The 23,815-nt window shown below is 41.4% G+C and overlaps 1 protein-coding gene across 8 annotated transcripts in view; it reads right to left on the reverse strand.

Annotated features, from left to right (window-relative positions):
• The window catches only part of Anks1a (ankyrin repeat and sterile alpha motif domain containing 1A), a 182,303-nt gene that overhangs the window by 88,819 nt on the left and 69,669 nt on the right, over nt 1-23,815 (reverse strand). For 5 of the 8 annotated variants that reach the window (XM_046464574.1, XM_058585585.1, XM_046464578.1 and 2 more), the window contains exons 2-8: nt 18,803-18,883; nt 15,907-16,063; nt 6,245-6,541; nt 5,439-5,514; nt 5,051-5,152; nt 4,844-4,945; nt 3,044-3,240 (exon numbers count right to left, since the gene is read on the reverse strand). In XM_046464574.1, coding sequence (XP_046320530.1) covers nt 3,044-3,240; nt 4,844-4,945; nt 5,051-5,152; nt 5,439-5,514; nt 6,245-6,541; nt 15,907-16,063; nt 18,803-18,883 — 1,012 coding nt within the window. Of the gene's footprint in view, nt 1-3,043; nt 3,241-4,843; nt 4,946-5,050; nt 5,153-5,438; nt 5,515-6,244; nt 6,542-13,903; nt 13,967-15,906; nt 16,064-18,802; nt 18,884-23,815 lie in introns of all 8 variants that reach the window. The other 3 variants (XM_046464577.1, XM_046464575.1, XM_046464571.1) reach the window with 1 other exon arrangement.

Raw genomic sequence — 23,815 nt, forward strand, 5'->3', positions numbered from 1 at the left:
GGCTGACACAGTGAGATCCCATATCGAAACAAAACAAACAAAAATCACTGATCTTTAGTCACCTCCTTCATTAATGAATAGTCCATATCATCATTGCATAAAGACTATGTGACCTAAGCTCATTTTAAAAAGGACTACTTGTCAGTTGTCAGCCCTAAAGCAAGCTTGCCCCTCCCTCCCTCCCTTCCTTCCTTCCTTCCTTCTTTCCTTTCCTTTCCTTTCCTTTCCTTCCCTTCCTTCCCTTCCTTCCTCCCTCCCTCCCTCTCTCCCACCAGGGATTGAACCCAGAGGCACTCTAAGCCACATCCCCAGCCCTTTTTCATAATTTATTTTTAGACAGGATCTCAATGAGTAGCCTAGGGCCTCACCAAATAGCTGAGGCTGGCTTTGAACTCACAATCCTGCGGCAGCCTCCTGAGCCACTGAGATTACAGGCATGTGCCACCATGCCCTGAGGCAAGCTTTTCCTTACAGGGTCATATAACAGACTTGTAGTACATAAGGAATGACAATATGTAAATGATCGAGTGTAGCTGTGTTCCAACAAAACTGTGTTTACAAAAATAGGCAGCTGGTGAGCTGCAGTTTTCCAACTCCTAACCTACAGCAAGAAACTCACTGAAGAGAGGACACTGGTCAGTCAGACAGATCATGGGTAGACAATTTTAAGACTACACAGATGATCCTGGTGAAGGAAACCCAAAGCTAAAAGCTGAAGAGAGATCTGTGACTGCTCTCATTGTAACTTCAGCATTGTTTATATTCCCAAGCTCTCGCTGTGCTTGACAGTCAGTGTTCTTTACTGAAGGGAACGGGATCCTGAAACAGGGCGCACATTCCCTGGCTTGCATATTAGTTGGCTAAAACAGTACTTCAAGAAAACCAGGGCAGAGGTTAATTTGAATGAAGTGAGATCCCCAGAGAAGTTGCCAAGAAAGTCACTTCTCACATTTCAGGAGCTCCCAGTGTTACCACTTTGCCATCCAGGATCTCTCTGTTAACCCATGCTTCTCTGCTCAGTATTATACCTCAATGAATCAGGTATCCCCACAGTCTCTGGAACCAGAAGATCTCCAATGGCAATATCTTCAGAACAGGTTTGTGTTTTAATGTCCAACAAAGCTATTTAGATCAAATTTCCCATGAAGTCCCATTTTCTCTACCCTTCTTTACTCTGAAAGCACAGGAACAGGCCTGGTCCCAGTGCTAGCACGTAAGAAAGGGAACAGCTGAAGGATGCAGTCCCATATCCACACACTTACCACCCCCCCACACACACACACCACCACCACACACCAGTAAACCAAACTTGGGAAAAGCTGCTAAGGAAAACCAGAGGAAACATATTAGCAGAAAAGATCCAACCTAAAGGATCCAAGGCTAAAAAAGCCTGAAAAGAGTAATACAAAAGCCCTCTGAAGAAGATGTGATTATCAGGGACACTAGAGGGAAACAGAAGTGCCCATAAGCCTTTTTACCTTTTTCTAAGGTGAAAACGTTGGACCAGAAGCCTGGAAGTACAGAACTGATTTACATATATTATCCATTACGTTTACCAAGATGTACTCCTTGGCCACAATTAATTAGCAAGGATCAGAAATATGGAAGAGCAACACCCTTCATATACAAGCAAAAATGGCAAAGCGGGCACCCCAAGAAGCAACAGTTTCTATTTAGCAAGACCAGGGGAGGCTGGGCTCCTACAGCAGGATGGAACAAAGGGGCTGGAGTAAATCAATCACAGAACTGGCTGCTTCTTGCAAAGGCTCCAGCTCCCCCTAATGGGCATCATCTGTAAGCACCATTTAAAGCAAGGTCGTCTTCCATAGTTGGATTTGCTATATTCATTTATTTGTGCCAAACAGTGAAAGAAATGAAAAAACAAAAATAAACAAACAAAACAATTAGCTGTCCAAGAAGCACTCGGTAGTGGTACTCAGAGGATGTATTTGCTTTCACTATTCACAAGTTTCATCACAGTCCTTGATAACACCTACTCGATGGGCTACATAGTCTAGCCGGCTCTCCAAGATCCACACTGAAATACTGGGATTGTTTCAGGGAAAAGCAGAACATGGTAAGGAGTTCAACAAAAGAACACTCTAAGAAACAGGTCATTCCCAGAACACACCTGGAGAGACCAAGGACAGCCAAAGGAGAATCAAAATGGTTATGTGCCAGATTCAAACCAAAAGGGAAAGGCCAGCCTCTACACAAGAAGAAATAACACCTGTCTGAAAACACTTCTGAAGGTGGGTCAGCAATGGCATCCTATTAAATCAAGGCCAGCTTCGCCAGTGGGCAGTGCTCAAAAACCTAAATTATTATGCCTGGCAATGCAAGAAGTAGAGTCAGTGGGACAGTGACTCAGGTCCAGCATAACCCTGAGGGAAGAGAGGGAGTTAGGAGTCTTGAGAACCATGTACAAGACTAGCAGCAAAAGCAAGTACTAGAGAAAGAAGCACTGAGCCTGGAAGGCAGAGCTGGAGAATGGCACAGGCAGAGAGCTGTTCTCATCCTCACACTTCAGTGGCTAGAGATGTAGTAACTGGATAAAATAGAAATACCACAAACTAATAAATGCTATGCCTGATCAAACCGTGCTATAACCCTGCTAAATACAGACTCTGTCCAAATCAAATGGATAATTCCCTGGAGGCAAATGGAAGTGGGCATGTACTCAGAGCAGACAGGGTCTCATTTCATTGTATAACTCTGCTCTCCAGAGAACAAACAACATACAGCAAGCATCCCAGGCTACACAGGAATGAGCGGCTTTAGTTTGCTCTAGAGGTCAGTGAAATAATGGAAAGACTCAAACTGGTTATAATGAAATTGGAAAACCCAAATTCGACGTCACTGTGATCCATACAGTTTCACCACACTGAGCAAGAGAGACGTGGCAAAGCCTGAGAAGAGGAGTAGAGCAAGTGGGATCCAGGTCTCTGAAATGCAAGTGGGCACGAGGCCTCACCCTGCCTCTTCCTAGGGCCCCTCAGCAGCATGCACAGCCCCCAGAAGGCTCAGGCCTGGGGCCACGTACAGGCCTCACTCCAGCGGTTCTTGCTCCTGCTGCCTCGGTCTCCTTGTTCACTGAGTCCCGGTCAGATGATCTCCCGCTGGCCATGCTGTCTAGTGAATGGCAGGAAACAGCGTTGTACAGCGCCTCGTAGGGACCCTCCTCTTCAGTATTTGGGTCAAAATCGATGATCAGTTCAGTTACTGCTTTTTCCATATCACCTGGAGAGGAGGGTGGGGACAAAAGAGTCAATAAGAGGGGGCACAATCAAGGGCTCCAACTGCTATGGTGACCAAAGCCTCTGTAGCTATCTGAACTTGACAAACACTAGCCCCAAGAAGGAAAATGATCACTTTGCTCCAGGGAAAGGAATAAATACAGAATTTCAGCTGCTCTTTATATCCTGTGATCTGAACAGATTTTTCTCTAATTCAATATGAAAGGGCTGGGGGTGCAGCTCAGCAGTAGAAAGTGCTTGCCTAGCATACACACAGCCCTGGAATCCATCCCCTGGCCACCAAAAAGGAAAAGATAAAGACAGAGAAAAGGAAAGCCCCTCGACATCCATAAGGCAACCTTTCCAAAACCTTTATGAAATCCCCAAATGTCTCAATACTACGAGGGCATAAACTTAACCAAAAAAAGAGAGCAAAGTATAACTGAAAACTGAAGCAAATCCTTTAAATTCTTTAGGAAGAGCCTCCACATGCTCAAGCAAACCAGAGGACAGCAGAGCCTTTCTGAAAGGGAGGTGGCGTGCAGCCGGGAGACGCCTGGCTAGACAAACACCAACCACAACACCCAGGACACTGGCAGGATCTGTGGCTGCAAAACTATTGACTGTGGAAACTGTCTCTGGGTGGACTGTAAATAGTCAAAACTATAAATGTAAACCCTTGAAAGCTAAGAGCTTACTGAGTGACTGATCTCATTACTAGCAGATTAGGAGGTCAAGGAAAACGAGTGCAAGGAGATGAAGACTGCTCAACTGAGACTGCTGGAGGGACACTGCTAACCCTCTGCCCGGAGCAGGAAAAGGATCCACTCTGCTCTCTCTGAAAGGACCCTCTCCCTTTTTCATTTTGAGTTCTGTTCCATTTCTCTAGCCTTCATTATTACCATATGTATTAGGGGAAAGGAGTCGGTCACTTTTGTTGTTGTTGTTTTTAAAATAAATTTTGTTTTTTAGTTGTAGATGGACATTCCTTGATTTTATTTATTTATTTTTATGTGCTACTAAGGATCGAACCCAGGGCCTCACACATGTTGGGCAAGCGTTCTACCACTGGGCCACCACTCAGCCTCAATCTTTATTTTGTCTTTGTCATTCATCACACAAAGGCCCCCAAAAGCTACTCAATAATCTGAAAAGAGATCCTGGCTAATGAAGAACAGGCCGGACTGCAGACCACATCTAATGACCAAATGACATATTACCAAAATCTGCCATGTACACATCTACCAACCAGAATACACTTATGAAAAAAACACTATGGGTCAACTATGCACAAAGCACAAAAGTATGTTAGAAAAAGGTTTCACTGAGATCTGAGTTCATCTTGGGATGATCCTGCCAACTACACATCCCAGAGCTGACTGCAAAAGCAGAGAAAAAAACACAGTAGGAAAGAAGCCCACGGCCAAAGACTTACACTGAAGTCCAACAAACCTTTTAGTTGGAAAAAACGAACTGAACATAAACTTATTAAGTACTCACAACCCCCTGAAATTATTTTTTGAATTGAGATTTTTCCATTCTGCCCAAGAACATTCAACTCTTTTGAGGCTGAGAGTCCCTTTCCTGTCAGAGAAGAGTCTCCTCACCCTGAGACTTTGGTGCTACGGAGTCCGCGATGGAGAGGAGAGCTGGCTGGGGCATGGAGATTTTCTCTATGTCTTTTGTACTTCTCTTTCCAGTCATGTGATCTACATGGAAAGATTTTTTAAAAGGAAGAAGAAACTGCACCAAATACAAGTGCCTCAGTCTGGTTAGTATTTCCCCAGTCACCCCAACAGTGACATGGACAATACCTTCAATAAGTGCTGCTATCTGCTGGCTCTTCTGAGAAGGCAGTTCCCGCACAGTGTCTAGGGCAGTCAGTCCATGGTTATCTTTTATGTTGACATCAATTCCTAGAAAGGCAGAGCAGGTGGACCAGGCAAGTGAGCATTTATTTTAAGCCAGCCTCAGAGAAGGTCAAATTCCAGGACACCTCCAGCTCCCAAGCAGCACACCCAATATTTTTCATCTGAAGCTATTTAGTAACTAAGGACTGGTCCACACACTTCTACCCAATCCACAGAGACACAAACACACTGGATTCAAATGCAGCCAGCAAAACCGCCCTCTGAGGAGCCTAGGGACAAACAATCCCATCCCTGGCATGCTGTGTAGACAAGAGCGCTGCCGACCTCTCACCTGCAGCCAGCAGGATTTGTACCACATCGGTCTTGCCAAACAAAGCAGCCTCATGCAAAGCACTGCCCATCTCCGTCTGGAAAGCAAATGAGAGCGCAGAGCAGGATGTCATCAGGGCAGTTTGGGGTGGCTTCACATGACAAATGGGACATAGATAAGAAGGGACAGGAAAATAAACTACACACAGCCCTCTGTCATTATCTTTCCAACTTTTTTGGTATGGATTCCAAAACCACCAGCTGGATCCATACATCAAGGCCACCGGGCCCACCAGAGGCCACGTGTGAGGAATCATCACTCCTGGAGCCACCATCAAACAACCCAACTCGTTCTTCCCAGCGGAAGGAATCATGAGAAGAGAAGTGAGAGGGAAGTAAAATGCTTTCACTTCAAACATGGATCAGTCAATGCCGAGCCTAAGGAACCATTCGTCCCAGCGGGGAAGGCTGACAGGGAGGGCGGTGCCCAGTCCCCTGGAGCCTCCACTGAGGAGACTCTGAAGGACAAGGGGGCAGTGGGAATACACGTGTAGGAAGATAATGAGACTTTTCAGTTTTGAGGGCACGCCCATTAACATGTCTTTTCAGGGTTCAATATGTCATCCCCTGAAAAGAAATAAAAAAATAACCATCTTACTCCAAGAGCTCATTTGTCTCTAAAGTTTCACACTGAAACGAGTCAACAAACGGAAGCATCCGAAACGTGATGGAAAACAGCTAAACGAGACCCCCCCCCCCACAGCAGCATGGTACTTATGCCTTTTCTGTCTAAGTCCCTGGTGCCTGGGTGGCGCACCGCCCTGCTACCTGGTAGTTGCTGTCCATGCCAGCATCCAGGAGGACCTGGACCACAGCCCTGTGGCCATTCCTTGCTGCAAGGTGCAGCGGGGTGTGCTTCTTAGTGTTGCAACTCAAGAGGTTGGGGTGCGCATTGAGGAGCATCTTCACCACCTCCAGCCGCCCGTAGAGCGCTGCCAGGTCCAAAGGGGTCTCGAATTTGTTGTTTCGCATGGTGGGGTCTGTGAGCTCCTCCAAGAGCACCTTCACCACCTCTGTGTGGCCATACTGTGCTGCACAGTGCAGGGCCGTCTCGTTGTCATTGTTCTGAGGGTTAACAAGCATATCGTGTCAGAAAGGGGGCAGGTTGGCATCTGGCTGGGGGAAACACACATAAAACCACTGAAATTTAAATGAGAAAAATAGCAGCAATATTTGGCAACTAATAAGGCATTCTCCACCATAAACAAGCCTGGCTGCTCCCATCAGCCACATCTTCCCCCAGTTCCTGCAAGAGGGGAACAGATATCCCCCAAACATTTGCAGACTCTTGTGTACTGTGAAGGGCGTGTCTCCAGGCAGGCAGGAGAGTGAATGAGGGAACGTGGCAGGCATTTGGTAGAAGTCCTGGCACGGACGCATGCTAATCATATCACTGCCATTGTTTCATTTTAACTTCAACTGGTTTTACAAGAATTTCTACTTGTTCAACCCGTGGTTCTGATTCTGTATTTGTCAACCATCCACAGTCTTTCACACAAGCTTTACAAAAAGAAACTGTCATCTGTGTAACTTCTTGCATGCAAATCAATCAGCCAAAAATGAAAATAATAGAGCAGAGCACAAACATCACTCTCAAGGTTATCAGCCGACAGCCATATCCAGGAGAGGGACGCCTTGGCTTGGTTGCAGAGGAACTCTGGACCCTGACACCGTACCGCTTCTATTCCCGGAACCTGCACCCATCAATGCATGCAGTATCTACTTCATTAAAACAGCCGCCAGCACAGGGAAGAATTTCTTATGTAAGAAAAATACAATCAGATGCTGGAATGCTTGGCATGAGAGGTGCAAAATATTCAAATGCAATGGTGCTGTCAATTCAAATTCACAGCCCATGGTCCTCTAATACAAGTTTGTTTCAAACTAAACATAAAGTCTGGGATTAAAATGGGAGAAGTTTGTGCTTTCTCAACCATCAGAAGCAAAATGTTAGTCATTCCAATTATCAGGTTTGGGGATTTTTTTTTGTTCGTTTGTTTGCAGTGTTAGAGAAGAACCCAGGGTATTGTGAATGCTAGGAAAACACTTTACCACTGAGCTACCTCCCCCAGCCCATCAACTACATTATTTTTTTAACAATATTAATTATGTGCAATTACAGTGGAAATAATTTCCTTGATTTCTCTTTTTTGAGAAGCATTAACGAAAATAATTCTCCCACAGTATTTTCAGATTCCCAAATTTATCCAGGAGGCCACTTTTGGAAAACAAATATTAAGAGGAGGCTTGGTCAACAAGTTAATATTGTGCACCTTTCAGTGGTTCAAACAGTAACAATTAAACATATCTACAACTGCTTTAATTCTAATGATGAAATTAAAAGTGACAGATTAGAAGTTCCCCAAACATGCATGCAATTCCATCTGCTTTTGATCTGGCATTAAACTGCATCATTTTTCACATCTACACAAAGTATACCAGAAAGATCCAGAACTGCTGGGAGCAAGGCCCCAGAAGGTCAGAATGGCAGCAAAGAAAATTATAAAAATGAAATAAGGACAGAAAAGGTCTCAGCAGGGACACATGCAAAGGTAAATGCACACAAATAAATAGAGAATGCGGAGGGAACAGCACTGATCTCAATCAGCTCAGGGAGAGCAGATGCGGAGAAAGTAGAGCTTCCCTGGCCGCAGAGAGCACACAGCCCATCAGCAATGTCTCCTATGACACAAAGGGCCCCACAAGCAAATTCCACACCAACCTAGGTGTCCGCAGGAAGGGGAGATAGTGGGCAGAAAGCAAATGCTGTGCCAAACAAATCAATGGGAACACCTGTTTGTAAAGCCAACTTCCTATGAGGCTATGGCATGAGTTAGTTCCCCGAGCAGACCCAGGGCTGTTGCTTTGCTTTCTCCTGATGAAAACACAGCTACATCATCAATTCACAGGAGCTTTCTGTCAAGTGATGCTGGAGCACAGCTGGCAACCCAAAGAAGTTTAAGAGGATTCTCTGGGTTTAAATCTCAAGATTAGCACAACAGCGAGGACCAAGAAGTCAGCTTACTCTCATTAAAACTCCAATTTAGAAAAGCTTCTGTTTACTCTGAAGCAAATGGTGGTGTCTCTTTTATTTTCAAGTTATCTCCCAACATCTAGAATAATTTGTCCTTGATTTTTGTAAAATGGATGACATTAGGGTCTGAAGAAATATAAAATCCAGATTATACAACAACAACAAAATATCAAGGCTGGGAGCAAAGCTTGTAGAGCCCATGCTCAGCATGCATGAGGGCTTGGGTTCAATCTCCACCCCCGCCCCTTCCAGAAACAAAGGAAGAAAAAAGAATGAAAAGTCTATTGTATTTATTTTTTTTTCTTTTTTGCCAAAATAATGGCAACTATCACAAAGCTAGTTGGCTACAGGCAAAATCTTGATGGATGCCTGGTGTGGTGGTGCACACCTATGATCCCAGCTACTAGGGAGTCTTGAGGCAGGAGGCAGCCTGGGCAATTTGGGGAGACCCTGTCTCAAAATAAAAAAGTTGGGGGGACTTGGGGGAAAAAAAGGTCTTTAGAAAAATCTTGATCACTACTGGCAAATTTCCTACCTCATGTTAAAAGGTCTAACCACATCTCTGCGGAAAGTTATGCTCATATTCACAGCGTAGGAGGCACCTCAGTATGTCTCAGCCTTGCCAGATCTGGCCTGGTAATTATAATTCTCTCGGGTTCACATCTGCAGTGACCACATCTCTACCACTGAACACACGCCATCACAACAGGCTATTACTTCGGTTTCCACTTTGAGCTTGACCACTCTTGGTTAAGAAATCACAAAGTGCTGACTCATGGACCCATAAGAAAGGGAGGGATTCCAAGGAGAGGAAAAGACTGCTAATCATCTGGACTCCTTCCCTTTCACACCTTCCAAATAACATTATGGGGTCTCACAATACCTTGAGAGTTCCCAACTGCTATGAGTGTGGACTCGGGGAGGGGAGTGGGGTGAAATACCCCAATGTTCTCTGAAGCCTTTTGCACAAACTCTCCATTCCTTCCCACCTTAAGACTCGCTTTCATTTCTCCTTGCAATGGTCAGTGACCCTAAGAGAAAAGGGGTCTCTGTGCATACTCCTTCCATCTTAAGACACCAATCATAATCTATTATATATATTCAAAAACAACAAGCAGCAGAAAGCCATACAGAAGAACTCCCATAGCCTTTCTCTCTTGGAACTATGTGAGGACTATCACCTCCCAGTGATTACAGCCCACTGTTGACAGAAACCTATGTTAAGGACACCTGGGCTACAGTTCTCTGTGGCAAGGACAATATAGGCTCTAGAAATATCGTAATTGGAAAAAACACTGGGTCTACTGAGATTGAGAAGACAGAGAAAACAGGATAACTGAGTCCATCATTCAAAGAAAAAGAAAAGTTGGACTTAGTCTTAATACTTAATTCTCTTTTTCTTAATCACTCTGTAAACTCTGGAAAGCAGAACTCTAACCAAAAGATGGAAGGTTTAGGAAAACAGATGCCAAACAAGAAACAAAAAAATCAGTGGAATCCACGGAGGCTGTTGGGCAGTAATGACTTGTGTTTATCACTAAGAAAAACAAACACATGAGTAAATAAAGAACAGATGGCTGACCTTTCAGAGGACAGAAGGAAGATGATCCTTGCTCAGGGTGGAAAGTTGGCCTAGATCAGAAGTTCTCAAACCAGCTTCCTTTTGGATTACCAGGGGCTTAAAAACAACTAATAGCTGGTCCAATACCAGACTTGCCAAGAAAGCACCTCAGAGAGGAAGGCCCAGGAAACCAATGTTAAAAAAACTTCCCAATCTGGCAGGCATCAGCCTAAGCACTCAGTCTTCATCATCAAGAATGAGACAAGGGCTGGGGTTGGGGCTCAGTGGCAGAGCGCTTGCCTAGCATGTGTGAGGCACTGGATTCGATCCTTAGCACCACCTATAAATGAACAAATAAAATAAAGGCATGCTGTCCATCTACAACTACAAAAAAATTTAAATACTAAAAAAAATAAAATAAAAGAATAAGAAAACAGAGATCATGTGCCTTGTGACAGGATGAACAAAAAAGGATATAATGTCACTTTTGTGGCATTTCTGCCAAAAATGTATGGCATGCAATCATGAGGAAATATCGAACAAACCTAAACTGAAGAACAGTTTACAAAACAACTGGCCTATGCTCTTACAAAATGTCAATGTTACGAAAGAAAAGAAAGGCTGAGGAACTGTTCCATATCACGTATGATCATGGATTGGATCCTGATCCAGAAAAAGAAAATCCTCTAAAGCATATTATCGGATGCCAGGCACAGTAACACAAACCTATAATCCCAGAGACTCAGGAGGCTGAGCCAGGAGGATCACAAGTTCAAACCTAGCCTCAGCAACTTAGCAAGACCCCATCTCAAAATGAAAAATAGAAAGGACTGGGGATGCAGCTTAGTGGTAAAGCACCCCTGGGTTCCGTACCACTGGGGATTAAGAGGAGGACATTACATTACTGAGACAACTGGCAAAATGTGAATGTGGATTGTAGATAATAATATTTTATCAATTTTGAATTTTCTGAATATGATAATTATATCATGGTTTTATAAATGAATGTCCTTGCTTTTTAGAGACTAAGGTTGAAGAACTAATCAAATAATTTAGGATCAAAGAGTCATAATGCTGATGACTTCATCTTGACTAGTTCATCTTGACTCAGGAGGCTGAGCCAGGAGGATCACAAGTTCAAGCATAGCCTCAGCAACTTATCAAGACTTGTGTGTGTGTGTACAGGAAAAGCAAATGGGACAAAATGTTAACAATCTGAGTAACAAGAATATATGCAGTTCACTGCATTATTATTATTAGAACCTCTTTTAAGTTGAAATTTTTTTTTTTCAAAAAAAGTTGTTTAAAAGCTTCGCAGGTGATTCTGATGCACTCAGACAAGCTCAGGAGAGTTTGGAGACACTATGAATTATCTTTAAGTGAATAGAAAAATAGGCATGTTGCTCACTTTATGATGGCCAGACTGAGTTAAAATTGTTTCAACAGTGGGGTTAGTGAACACTTTTGTTGTGTTGCAGTGGGGATTGAACCCAGGGGTGCTGTACCATTGAGTTACACCAGTAACTTTTTTTTTTTTTTAGTTGTTAACAGACTTTTATTTTATTTATTTGTATGTGGTGCTGAGAATCGAACCAAGTGCCTCACACATGCTAGGCAAGCATGCTACCACTGAAACACAACCCCAGCCCCTACACCAGTAACTTTTTTGAGATGCTGAGACTGGCATTGAATTTCTAATCCTCCTGCCTCAGCCTCGGGAGTCACTGGGATGACAGGTGAGTGCCACCTTGCTCAGTGGAAATGAACAATTTTCATAGTTCCACCTTAGCTGTGCATGATTCACATAAGCACTGGTTTATACTGACTTACTGAAAAAGGAGAGGCCCCAAATGTTAAAAAGGAACATCAAAGCTCTTGAAAACCACATCTGTTCCCAAAAAGGCACCTAAGACTTCTAATTTTTTACCAGTGCTAGATAGGATTTAGCATTCAAATATAACTTAGCAAATCAATTCCTCGACAGAAACCAAGTCAATAAAAGCCACTGAGGACAAAACCTAGTGAGGCTGGCAAGGCTCCACAGGACCTCCATCCTCCAACAACCCAGCACCTCCCTCCCCTAACCGCCAGGTGCATCATTTGGCCTGTCAGAGTAGATGGAAGGATTTCAAAAGGAGAAGTATGTTTTTATTACATTTACACTAGTTTTCCTTGAGATGTGCAAAACCAAAGGATAGGAAAACATACCTTTGAGAACCAAAGTTATAGCGTTTAATCAAAGCTTCATACGCTAAATAAACCACTGCAGGAAATAACAACCTCAAGGTCCCTTCCCACAAAACAGAATCCTGACTAATGGAGCAATGGAGCAACGTTTCACTAAACATCATCTACTAGCCACAAAGATTCCAAAATGCCCTTTCAGAAATACTACTATAATCAAACAGATTTTGAAAAATGAGGATTTTAAATATTATTAGTTGCTGATATTTTTACTTTAATGTGTTTTACTATTACTTATTAAAATTCTGAAACAACCCAGCAAGGTAAATAGGTGGTAATGACCCATTTTACAGAAAAGGAAACTGAGGCACAAATTAAGCAATTTGTTCAAGTTAACAAAACCAAAAAGTAGCCACCTAGAACCTATTCAGGTTTGACAGGAAAGCCTGGGACCTTTGAGTTCTCTGTTGCTGTGCACCATCCACAAAACAGCTGAAGTATAGAATCTGCCTATTTGATAACAAGAATTTACTAAAAAGACCAAATTTAAGAAAAAAAAAAGATTTTAAAGAATGGTCCAAAACAGGGCCGATGTGTTCTACCACCTCAAATCAAAAGGCTTTTCCACCATTAAGGCCCAACAGCTAATGAAAATCTCCTCCAAGGCCCTCCCAGGTCATTTTGTGGGGAGGTGCTATTTGGACTTTCTCAAAGAAAAGCATGAAATCTCTGCTTTGAGTCTGTAAACATCAGAAGTACCTTGTGTCTCTTCCCCAGGGCAGTTGTATTCAGAGCAAGTAAAAAGTAGCTAAGGCAGATAACGTAGCACCTCAACCAAACTCCAGATTGTTGTCAAAAAGTAAACAATTTCAATCAAACCTCGGGTGGAAAGGCAGCAGGGTAAGGCCCTGGGTGCTGAGGCTGGGCCAATCAAAACCAGGCCTATTAGGCCACTACCTGTGCCCACCACCAGGCAAGCCCCCTGCTTGGTCCTGCAACACAGTTTCCTGTTTCAGAGCCCTTCATGGGTCAAGAGTGACAAGCAGAAAGTGAAGTTAATGGCTAGAGAGATTGGCCTGAACATCTAAGAGAAACACAAACTCCAGGAAATGAGAAGAAAGTGGCAAGCAACAGCTTTTAAAAGAATAAGTTGGAGTCACCTGTTCTTTCCCCTACACTTCCACCCCAGCTACTGAAATCTGAAGGAAAATCAGATTCCACTTCAAAAAATACATAGAAAGCAGACCAAAATAAGAATCTTAATTCCAAGAAATACAATTTAATTGTTTATCCGTCTTTATTCGAAAGTAAGTTAATTTGACTACATTTTCTTTTTTGAATTTAAATGATTTAGAAATCACAATAGTAAATTAAGTATATAATGTGATCCCTTCTATCTCTTTATTCCTACCATTTCAGATGTTCTCCACCTTTCCAGAATTAGCATTAGTTTTAACAATAAAATCAAAACCTACTGCAGCCGCATTTTCCTATTCTCAGACAAGCCAAAAGCAGATGGGCTGAAGCAGATGACAGTCAGGGGGACAAGGAGGAGCCTGAGTGGACAAGAGTGGAAGCCAGAGAGCGCCATGGAGGGGGTACCGAGTGGAGAAATGATGCAGAGAAATCCTGGCAGCAAAGTACACACCTTGGCATTGATATAAGGGTCAAAGGGGCCGTACTTTTTGAGTTCTTTGATCTCAAGAGCATTCTACAAAAAGGAGAGGAAAAAGAAAGTGTAATGATAAAATGGATGAAATATATCAAAGCAATACAGAGTCCCACAGGGGCCCAACGCTGGAACTCGGGTCTGCCCTCTGGATGTGTCACAAGGAAGTTAAGGGGGAAGACAATCTCTAGGGCACCTCACTCATTACCCCCCTTTTATCCAAGCATCCAAATGGAACCACATTAATGGTTTTTAAATAAATCAATGTAGTTCTTGTAACTAACTAGATCCATTAGGTTCTTCAAGCTACTTGAAGACATCTTGCCCAGTCCCTGCCCCACCCACCTGCCTGCCAGATACTCAGAGCACTAGGCTGGTGTCCCACCCACCAAGGAGTACTCTAGGCAGGAGGTGGTCGTGAGCAGGACAAGCTAGCAGACTGAAGTGGCTCAAACTTCAAGCAGCTGTGCTCCAAGGCGAAAGTGGGCAAAGACAGGATTAGAAATGGGTGATGCCAATTGCTTAGATGAGAAGGACTTTAATGGGTGGCCAGATTTTTCAACATCGAAGAATATTAGTTATAAGCAAGCTTTATTTTTTTAAAAATATTTTTTAGTTGTCAATGGATCTTTATTTTATTTATTTATATGTGGTGCCGAGAATCAAACCCAGTGCCTCACACAAGCTAGGCACGTGCTCTACCACTGAGCCACAACCCCAGTCCCATAGGCAAGCTTCTTCACATATCTCCTCCAGTGAATAGAAATCATCCTTGCAGTCAGGAGGAGTAAAATCACACTTAGATTCTAAAGAGGCAATTCTAAAGAGAGGCTTCTCATTCCAAATGTTGTGGACAAACATGCTCACTGATGATCTTAAGTGTCTGCTGCTTACCTATCCAGAAAATACATCCCCAGGTGGGGGAGAAAAGCTGATTAACAGCTACATACACACAATCTCCAAACTGACATATTTAGGAACTCTCATTTTTTCAGGCTTCAGAGAGAAGCTGCCCTTCTCTGAATAAAGTCAAGATCTTAACAGTTCACTGAGAATCTTCATGGGTCCTGTTAAAAGATGGACTCGCCAGAGTGATTTCCTATTTTTTGAGGAAAAACCTTGTTTTAATCCTACAGGTAATTTAACAATTTTCTTTCAACAAAGTCATTAGGAAAACAGTCCTAAACTTATTGAAAGAGAGAAACATCACCCTCATTCAAGCAACAATAAAAGCACCTGCTATGGTGCAGAGCAGAACACAGGACAGCCATCTCCCCTCAGACGGGCGGGCATATACCTCTGCACCAAACCCCGGGAGCAGGGCTCACGAGAGGCTTGTCTCAAACCTATATAATTCAAGTATAATTTTCCCAAAGGAAAAAATATAAAAAGAAGTGTATTGTAGGAATGCTTAAATTCAGGGCCATTGTTATGCCTTTCTTATTTTCTAAGAACAGTCTCTGCCTTTCCAAAGTATGCTCACTCTTATTTAACATCAGAGGACATCATGGAAATGCTCTTCATTCTGCTGAATCATCTCTGACTTCTGTTCATTGTGAGTTCATGTTTCAGCACTAACACAAGTACTTCCACTCCTGCATGTTCTGATGTAGGTACAATGACAACATGGGTCACACAGTACTGGGGAACACTGGGAAAGCCACATTGCCATGTCAAAAGCATTAAGCACAATTTACAATTAATTAGGCCTATCAGTTTGAAACTGACTCCATGCAATTTTGAAGGATTCCATTATTTCATCTTTGTAATATTCCAAATCTGTATGAGCCAAATGTATATGAAATGCATCCTCATAGTACAGCACTTCCCTGACCCACCAGGACATGGAGAAATGGCAAGGGGGAAGTCGTGTTTAGGGTTTGGAAGAGCTGGCTCCCTGAGATCTGCACTCTGGAGCTGAGGTGGGGTGGCCGCATTCTGGTCATAGCTGAATGGAGGGAGGAAAGCCTCCTTCTTCCGACCTGTTCATTGACTCTGGTGTGTGAAGGCCCTTGATGGATGAGCAACCGCACTATCTGGGCATCTCCTTTCCAGGCTGCCAAGTGCAGAGGGTAACAGCCTTTAGAGTCAGCCACATTGGTCAGTGCATCGTTCCTCAGAAGAACTTCCACCACATCCCTAGAAGGCAAAAATCAATCATGAGCTGCAGAACCCAGCGTCTTTCCTACTACCAGATCTTTACCTCTGTACAGTACAAAGCCCTTTCATAGGTCTTGGCCCCTCTCACTTCCTGAGCTCATTTCCAGGCTTTTCCTCTTATTCCATGAACCCCTGGTACACCCGCTAAGTGGCTGACCCATCTGAAGCTATGCTGTGCTAATTCACAGCCTCCCCATTAGGGATCTCTTGATAATCCACCTATTTTCCTCTACTTTGAAAATATCTGGATTCCTTGTCTAAACCTTGCAATATTTCCTGGTTTGTGATGTTTAAATAGCATTCAAGGATAGAATTTACAGAAAAATAGTCAAGCAAGACAAATACCATTATTCACTGCATTACTCAGATTATTTAGTGATATGGGAGCTGAAAATGGGCAGGCAAACCAGAATTAAAGCTGATTCCAACATAGCCAGACACACATGGTATCATTTGAAAGCTCCAGAAAGAAGGCCTTGGCTTTCTTCTTGGTGACACCAGTAATTAAACAGACCCAAGTGTATAATTAGCCCCATGCACACGAGGTCAAAGAAAATCCTCCCTGTAAATAAAAACAACATCTGGAGATGAACTTGGCTAACAGGCTATAGTTCTCAGAATTCAAGATTCATTTTCATTTAGGTTATCCCATTATTTACATATTTACAGGGAAGAGATCTCTACAGATTTTTTTTTTTTTTTTTTAGTTTTAAGAGGATTACAGAAAAGACTGTGATCACATTTGATATATTTTAGACAAGTTTAAAGCTAAAGAAAACAACCATGATCTCTTTTTGGCACACTGGAGTCAATCAGGCTGGGCCAACTATTGGACAAATGACATGGAATACTGTAAGGTGGTGAGGGCCTGCTCCTTGCTCAGAAAAATCTAAAATAAGGGGCAGTGGTGTGGTTTAGTAGTAAAGTGCCTCATCTATGAGGTCCTGGGTTCACTATCCAGGAGTAAAGAAACAAAATGTGAAAAGGGAGCAAAGAAAAGTTTACAGTAGTTACAATATTCCCTCCTCATAAAAACTCAACTACTGCTTCAAACTTCTTTAACACCCTCTATCCTGTTAACACCTTCTATTCTTATTTTCATTCTAGGGCATTCGGGCAAACCCATTCACTGTGCCCTACAACCAGGTCTGCCCCTTTGCTGGGGTACTACACCTTCCTCACCTGAAGCACAGAACCGAACCCTTTAAGCCTCTGCCTTCTCTCTCAGAGTTCCTCCCAAAGCATGCCTTCTCCAGAAGTCTTTTCATGCAAATGCCACCCAATTCCTAACACCCTCTCCTGTAGTTTATCTATATAATTTTTTGCCCTTAAAAATGGTTTTGGGGGGCAGAGACTGTGGCTCACTTACCTGGCATGTGTGAGGCACTGGGTTCAACTCTTAGCACCGCGTGTAAATAAATAAAATAAAGGTCTATCAACAACTAAAAAAAACATTTAAAAAAAATATGGGGCTGGGGTTGTGGCTCAGCAGTTGAGTGCCTGCCTCACATCTGTGAGGCACTGGGTTCAATCCACAGCACCTCATAAAAATAAATAAACAAAATAAAGGCATTTGTTCATCTACAACTAAAAAAAAAAAAAATGGTTCTTGGGGGCTGAGGTTGCGGCTCAGTGGTAAAGTGCTTGCCTACACATGTGAGACACTGGGTTTGATCCTCAGTACCGCATAAAAATAAATAAATAAAGGTATTGTGTCCATCTACAACTATAATAATAATAATAAGGTTCTTGGGGTCTGGGGGTTTTAGCTCAGTGGTAGAGTGCTTGCCTAGCATGTGTGAGGCACTGGGTTCCACCCTCAGCAAAAAGAAGGAAAGAAGGGAGGGAGGGAGGAAAAGAAAAGAAAAGACAAAGAAAAGAAAGAAAGAAAGAAAGAGAGGGAAGGAGGGAGGGAGAGAGAAAGAGAGAGAGAGAGAAAGAAAGAAAGAAAGAAAGAAAGAAAGAAAGAAAGAAAGAAAGAAAGAGAAAGAAAGAAAGAAAGGTGTTGTGTCTATTTAATACTAAAAATATTTTTTTAAAATGGTTCTTGGGGCTGGGATTGTGGCTCAGCAGTAGAGCGCTCATCTAGCGCATGCAAAGCCCTGGGTTCGATCCTCTGCACCACATAAAAATAAATAAAATAAAGGTTAAAAAGTTGTTCTTGGGTTGGTGGTATGACTCAGTGATCGAGTACTTGCCTAGCATGTGTGAGATTCTAGTTTCAATTTCTAGTACTGTCAAAAAAAAAAAAAAAAGGCAGCTCTTGTTGTCTATGAAGCTGATTTATGAGGGAAAGAATGACAGAGTAAATGACAAAGTACTCACAACAGAAGACAAGTTTCCCATGACCACTCAATCTATTTTCAGTTTATCAAGGGGTCACCTAAGAGATTCCAGCCCCTTTATGATTTGGCTGCCCCAAATTTGATCTTCATATTTACATCATTGTGAGACACTAGAACATTCCAGAGGGGAAAAGGACAAGCACAGGAAAAAGTAAAATTGAATCCTTGGCTAAAGCTTTCAGGGGTGGGGGGCAGGAGAGGATGTTTAAATTACACACTAAAGAAAAACTCAGGGATTCTGCATGAGCTGACTAGAGTTTCTTTTTCTCTGTTCCTCGGTGCCTTACTTAGCCAAGCTTGACAGGAAGTGAAAAAGACACCCTGAAGGCCTGGGTTCTGAGGGCAGGGCAGGAGCGGAGCCGTTCGTACTCACTTATGGCCGTTCAGAGCGGCGTGGTGCAGCGGTGTGTAGCCGGTGCTGTCAACACAGTTCACATTTGGGCCTCTCCACATGCTGTCAGGGAAGAAAGAAACTGATTTCAAACACTGAAGTCATAAACCAGCTAGCTACTTGGATTAGACTTCTATGTGGCGTTTAGCCAAATTAGAGACTTCCAAATGACTCCTAATGAAGGTCAGCCGTGCACACTACAGAAGTGCCCAGCAGGGAGGGTGCACAGTGGTCTGCCAAGCAAGGAAGCAAGAGTCAAGACCACAGTGTCTCCACTGAGCTCTGGTTTCTGTATCCTCTGCTCATCTGTAACTTACCATCCAGTTGGGGACTCATTCCTCTGTACTCCCTGTTCACTGAAAGGTCATCGAAAACACCATGAAACCAACCCCTTAGTCAGGTGCAGGTACACAGCACCCACCTGTGCTGGCAACTGAAGGCTTCAGAGAAACCTCAACACAGACCATGCAATCAAGACGGTTCAATAGGCAAGGGCCACTATTAAAAAGCACCAGGACACACATGCTAAGATACATGTAATAACCGTGTCTTTTCTCTGTAAATAAAGCCAGCCCTCTGTAAAAATGGGTTCTGCATTTAGATTCAACTAAATTCAGAAAACAAAATATGTCTGTACATGCACAGATCTTTTTTCTGGTCATTATTCCCTAAACAATACAACATAACAACTATTTACATAGTATTTACATTGTATTAGATATTGTAAGTAATTACTTATAATCTTATAGAGATGATGTAAAGCACATGGGAGGGTGTGCAGAGGGTATATGCAAATACTATGCTACTTTATATATGGAACTTGAACATCTGCAAATTTTGGTATCCTCAGGGGATCCTGGAACCAATCCCTCATGGATACTAAAGAATGACCATATCTTATTTGTCAGTGTGTGTATATGTATGTGTGTGTGTGTCTGTCTATAAATTAGTAGAATCTACAATTTTAGAGTCTTGTTTGCATCAGAAATACTGTAACAATGGAAGCATAAATGTCACCTTATTTAATCCTCAAAGCCTTAATTCTTATTTCTGTTCCACACCTCACTGTATTGGTCAGAATTTCTAAAATATTAAGCAGCAGAGGAAGTCCTTGTTTGTTTCTGCCTCTAGTAAGAATGTGTAAATAAAACATTCTCCCTACTTTTTTTTGTTTTAAATTTTATTTATTTATTTCTTGTGGTACTGAGAATCAAACCCAGGACCTAATGCATGCCAGAGGTAAGCACTCTACCACTAAGCTACATCCCCAGCCCTTCCTTTAAAAAAAAAAAAAAGTTATTACAGATAGTTGTTCAACTTAAATGCATTTTCTGCATCTATGGAGGTAAACACAATTTTTCAGTTAATGTTCACAGGTTTCTTAACATTGAATCATTCTTTCATTCTTAGAATACATCTTCTCTGGCTATTATTCATTGTACCTTGCTGGGGAAATGAATTTGATAGTATCTACTTGAGAATATATTATTTTGGATTTTCATATCTATATTCAAAAGTGACGCAGGTCTCAAGTTTTTGGTTTTTTGCTACTATTATTGGATAGTATCAATGTTAGTTTTGGTTTGGGTTATAGATCAGATAGGCAGCAGTCTATTCATCTTTATATTCAGAAATCACTGACCAAGAGTGATAAAATTATAGAGTCACCAGTAAAACCATCCGGGCCACAGCGTTTAAGCTCAAGTGCTGGAACCAACATTATTTCAACAATAACATTCTGGAAATAGGTATCAGTACAGAAATTATTATACCTACAGTGAAGACAGAGTAAAAATATCACATTCCAGTTATACTGCTATGTAATAAGACAGAAAAGAAAAAAATAAGTGTTAAAGAGGAAAAAATTCAAAAGTGTAAATATTAGATAGTTACAACTGAAAATCCATGAGAGAAATTTACCAGGATAGCAGACTGAGTGCAGAAGTTTATTCCATCCCCTGCCTAAAGACTTATGAAGTGATAAAAAAGATATCCTACCCTGCACTGATAGGACAGACACACAGATTGACTGGGCCCAGGAAAATAATAAAAGATGTCATTGAGTAACTGGCAATGATAGACAGAAAGGAAACAAGCTCAAAGACACAATCTAGAAGAACGCAATAGTAATAACCACACAGCACTTTTTACCTATCAGACTAAAAACATAAACTAAAAATAATGACATTATCAAGTATTTGGAAACAAGCACTCCTGAACACCATTGGTATGAGTTTAAATTGGTGAAATCCTTTGGGAAGACAATTTGGCAGCATCCATCAAAAAATAGCATCCATCAAAATGCCATAAAAATAGCATTCACTTTTGAGCCAGTGATTCCACTTCCGGGCAATTGTCCAACAGAAACATTGTACATGTTCACAAAGACATGCTTGCATAAGATTACTTCATTATAAGAGTAAAAAAACTAAAGCCTTAACATCTATCCATAGATAAGCAGTTAAATGTTAGGTACACCCACAAAGTGAAATACTACATAACCATTCACAACAAAAGAAAGAAAAGCATTGGATCTACATGTCCTGACAGGGAAAGGTTTCCCAAGACACACTACGATATGGGTAAGTGAAAAGCAGAAGTTACTGGTAAAACACAAAGAATACGAGCTCCTTTTAATAAAAATGCATGTAAACACACACCTCAGTAAATGGATGGCACGTGGAGAGTACTCACCAAGTGCTGGCAATGGCTACCTCTGGGGAAGGAAATTTGTGTGTTAGGGGATACTGCAGAATGGTGGAGAGAGAGCTTAATGTGTCTTGTTTGTTTATTTTGGTGTTGGGGATTGAACCCAGGGACACTTTACCACTGAGCTACATCCCCAACCATTTTCATTTTTTACTTTTTTGAAACAGGGTCTCATTAAATTGCTCAGGCCAGCCTTGTGATCCTCCTGCCTCAGCCTCCCAAATTATTAGGATTATAGGCATGCACTGCTGTGCCAGCTGACCTGGATATTTAGGGCTGTATTCTACCATACTGTTCAGAACACTTTTACATTGAGACTATATTCGTGTAGTACTTTAATAATAATAATTTTGGGGGTGTGGGGTATTTAGAGATTGAATTCAGGGTACTCAACCACTGAGCTATGTCCCTAGTCCTATTTTGTGTTTATTTAGAGACATGGTCTCACTGAGTTGTTTTTCACATTTGCTGAGACTGGCCTTGACTCACAATCCTCCTGCTTCATTCTCTCAAGCCTCTGGGATTATAGGCCCAGCTAATAATAATAATTTTAATACCGTCTCTAAGAGATTCATCTCATAGGCAAAGACATCCACAGACGAAAAGTAAAAGAATGGGAAAAAACATAACATTCTCATGGATCTTATAAACAAGCAGGGCTTTCTATCCTCATATCAATAAAGTGGACTTTGAGCTAAAGTTATTCAGAAGGGACAAAGAAGGACGTTTCATGCTGCTTAAGGGAGTTATATATCAACAAGACAAAACAATCATAAATATTTATGCCCCAAACAATGGACTGATTACATCTATCAAACAAACCCTTCTTAACTTCAAGAATCAAATAGACCACAATATAATAATAATACTGGGTGACTTTAACACACCTCTCTCACCACTGGATAGATCCTCCACACAAAAAACTACATAAAGAAGCTACAGAACTAAAAAATAGAATTAATAATTTAGACTCAATGGACATACATAGAATATTCCATCCATCAATGACTGAATACACTTTATTCTCAGCAGCACATGGATCCTTCTCTAAAGTAGACCATATCTTAGGCCACAAAGCAACTCTTAGCAAATGCAAAAATAATAGAGATAATACCTTGCATTCTGTCAGATCATAATGGAATGAAATTAAAAATCAACAGTAAAATAAAAAACAGAAGCTACTCTAACACCTGGAGACTAAATAATATGCTACTAAATGACCAATGGACAGCAGAAGAAAACAGGGATTATATGAAAAATACTTAGAGGTAAATGAGAATACCTGTAGAACATATCAAAATCTCTGAGACACTATGAAGGCAGTGCTAAGAGGAAGGTTCATTGCATTAAGTTCATTTTTTAAAAGACTAGAAAGTCAACAAATAAATAACCTAACATTACATCTTAAAGCCTTAGAAAAAGAAGAACAAATCAACACCAAAAGCAGAAGACAGGAAATAATTAAAATCAGAGCTGAAATCAATGAAATTGAAACAAAAGAAACAATAAAAAAAAATCAACAAAAGAGTTGGTTCTTTAAAAAAATAAATAAAATTGATAAATGCTTAGTCAAGCTAATAAAAAGAAAGAGAAAGAAAACTCAAATTACTAAAATTTTCAATGAAAAAGGAAATATCACAACAGACATTACTGAAATACTGTCGATAATCAGAAATCATTTTGAAGATTTATACTCTGATAAAATAGAAAATCCCGAAGACATCAATAAATTTCTAGAGATAGATGACCTAGCTAAATTGAATAAGGAAAACATAGAAAATTTAAACAGATCAATTCCAAGCACTGAAATTGAAGATGTCATCAAAAGACTACCAAGAAAAGCCCAGGACCGGACAGTTTCTCAGCCAAGTTCTACCAGACTTTCAAAGAACTAAGGCCAATCCTCATCAAATCATTCCATGAAATAGAAAAGGAGGGAACCCTTCCAAACTCATTCTATGAAGCTAGTATCACCCTGATACCAAAACCAGACAAAGACACATCAAGGAAAAAAAATTTCAGACCAAAAATTTCAGAACAAAACAGACCTGATGGAAGTAGATACAAAAATTCTTAATAAAATATTGGTAAATTGCATAAAAAACATATTAAAAAGATAGTGCACCATGATAAAGTGGGGTTCATCCAAGGGTAGCAAGGTTAGTTTGACATACAGAAATCAATAAATGTAATTCATCACATCAATAAAGACAAGAATCGTATGATTATCTCAATAGATGCAGAAAAAGCATTTGACAAATTATAGCATACATTCCTGTTTAAAAC

Source organism: Marmota monax, unplaced genomic scaffold, assembly GCF_021218885.2.
Source record: "Marmota monax isolate L192 unplaced genomic scaffold, Marmota_monax_Labrador192_F-V1.1 WCK01_AAM20220418_F8-fsc00211, whole genome shotgun sequence".
In the NCBI taxonomy this organism is placed as follows: Eukaryota; Metazoa; Chordata; class Mammalia; order Rodentia; family Sciuridae; genus Marmota; species Marmota monax.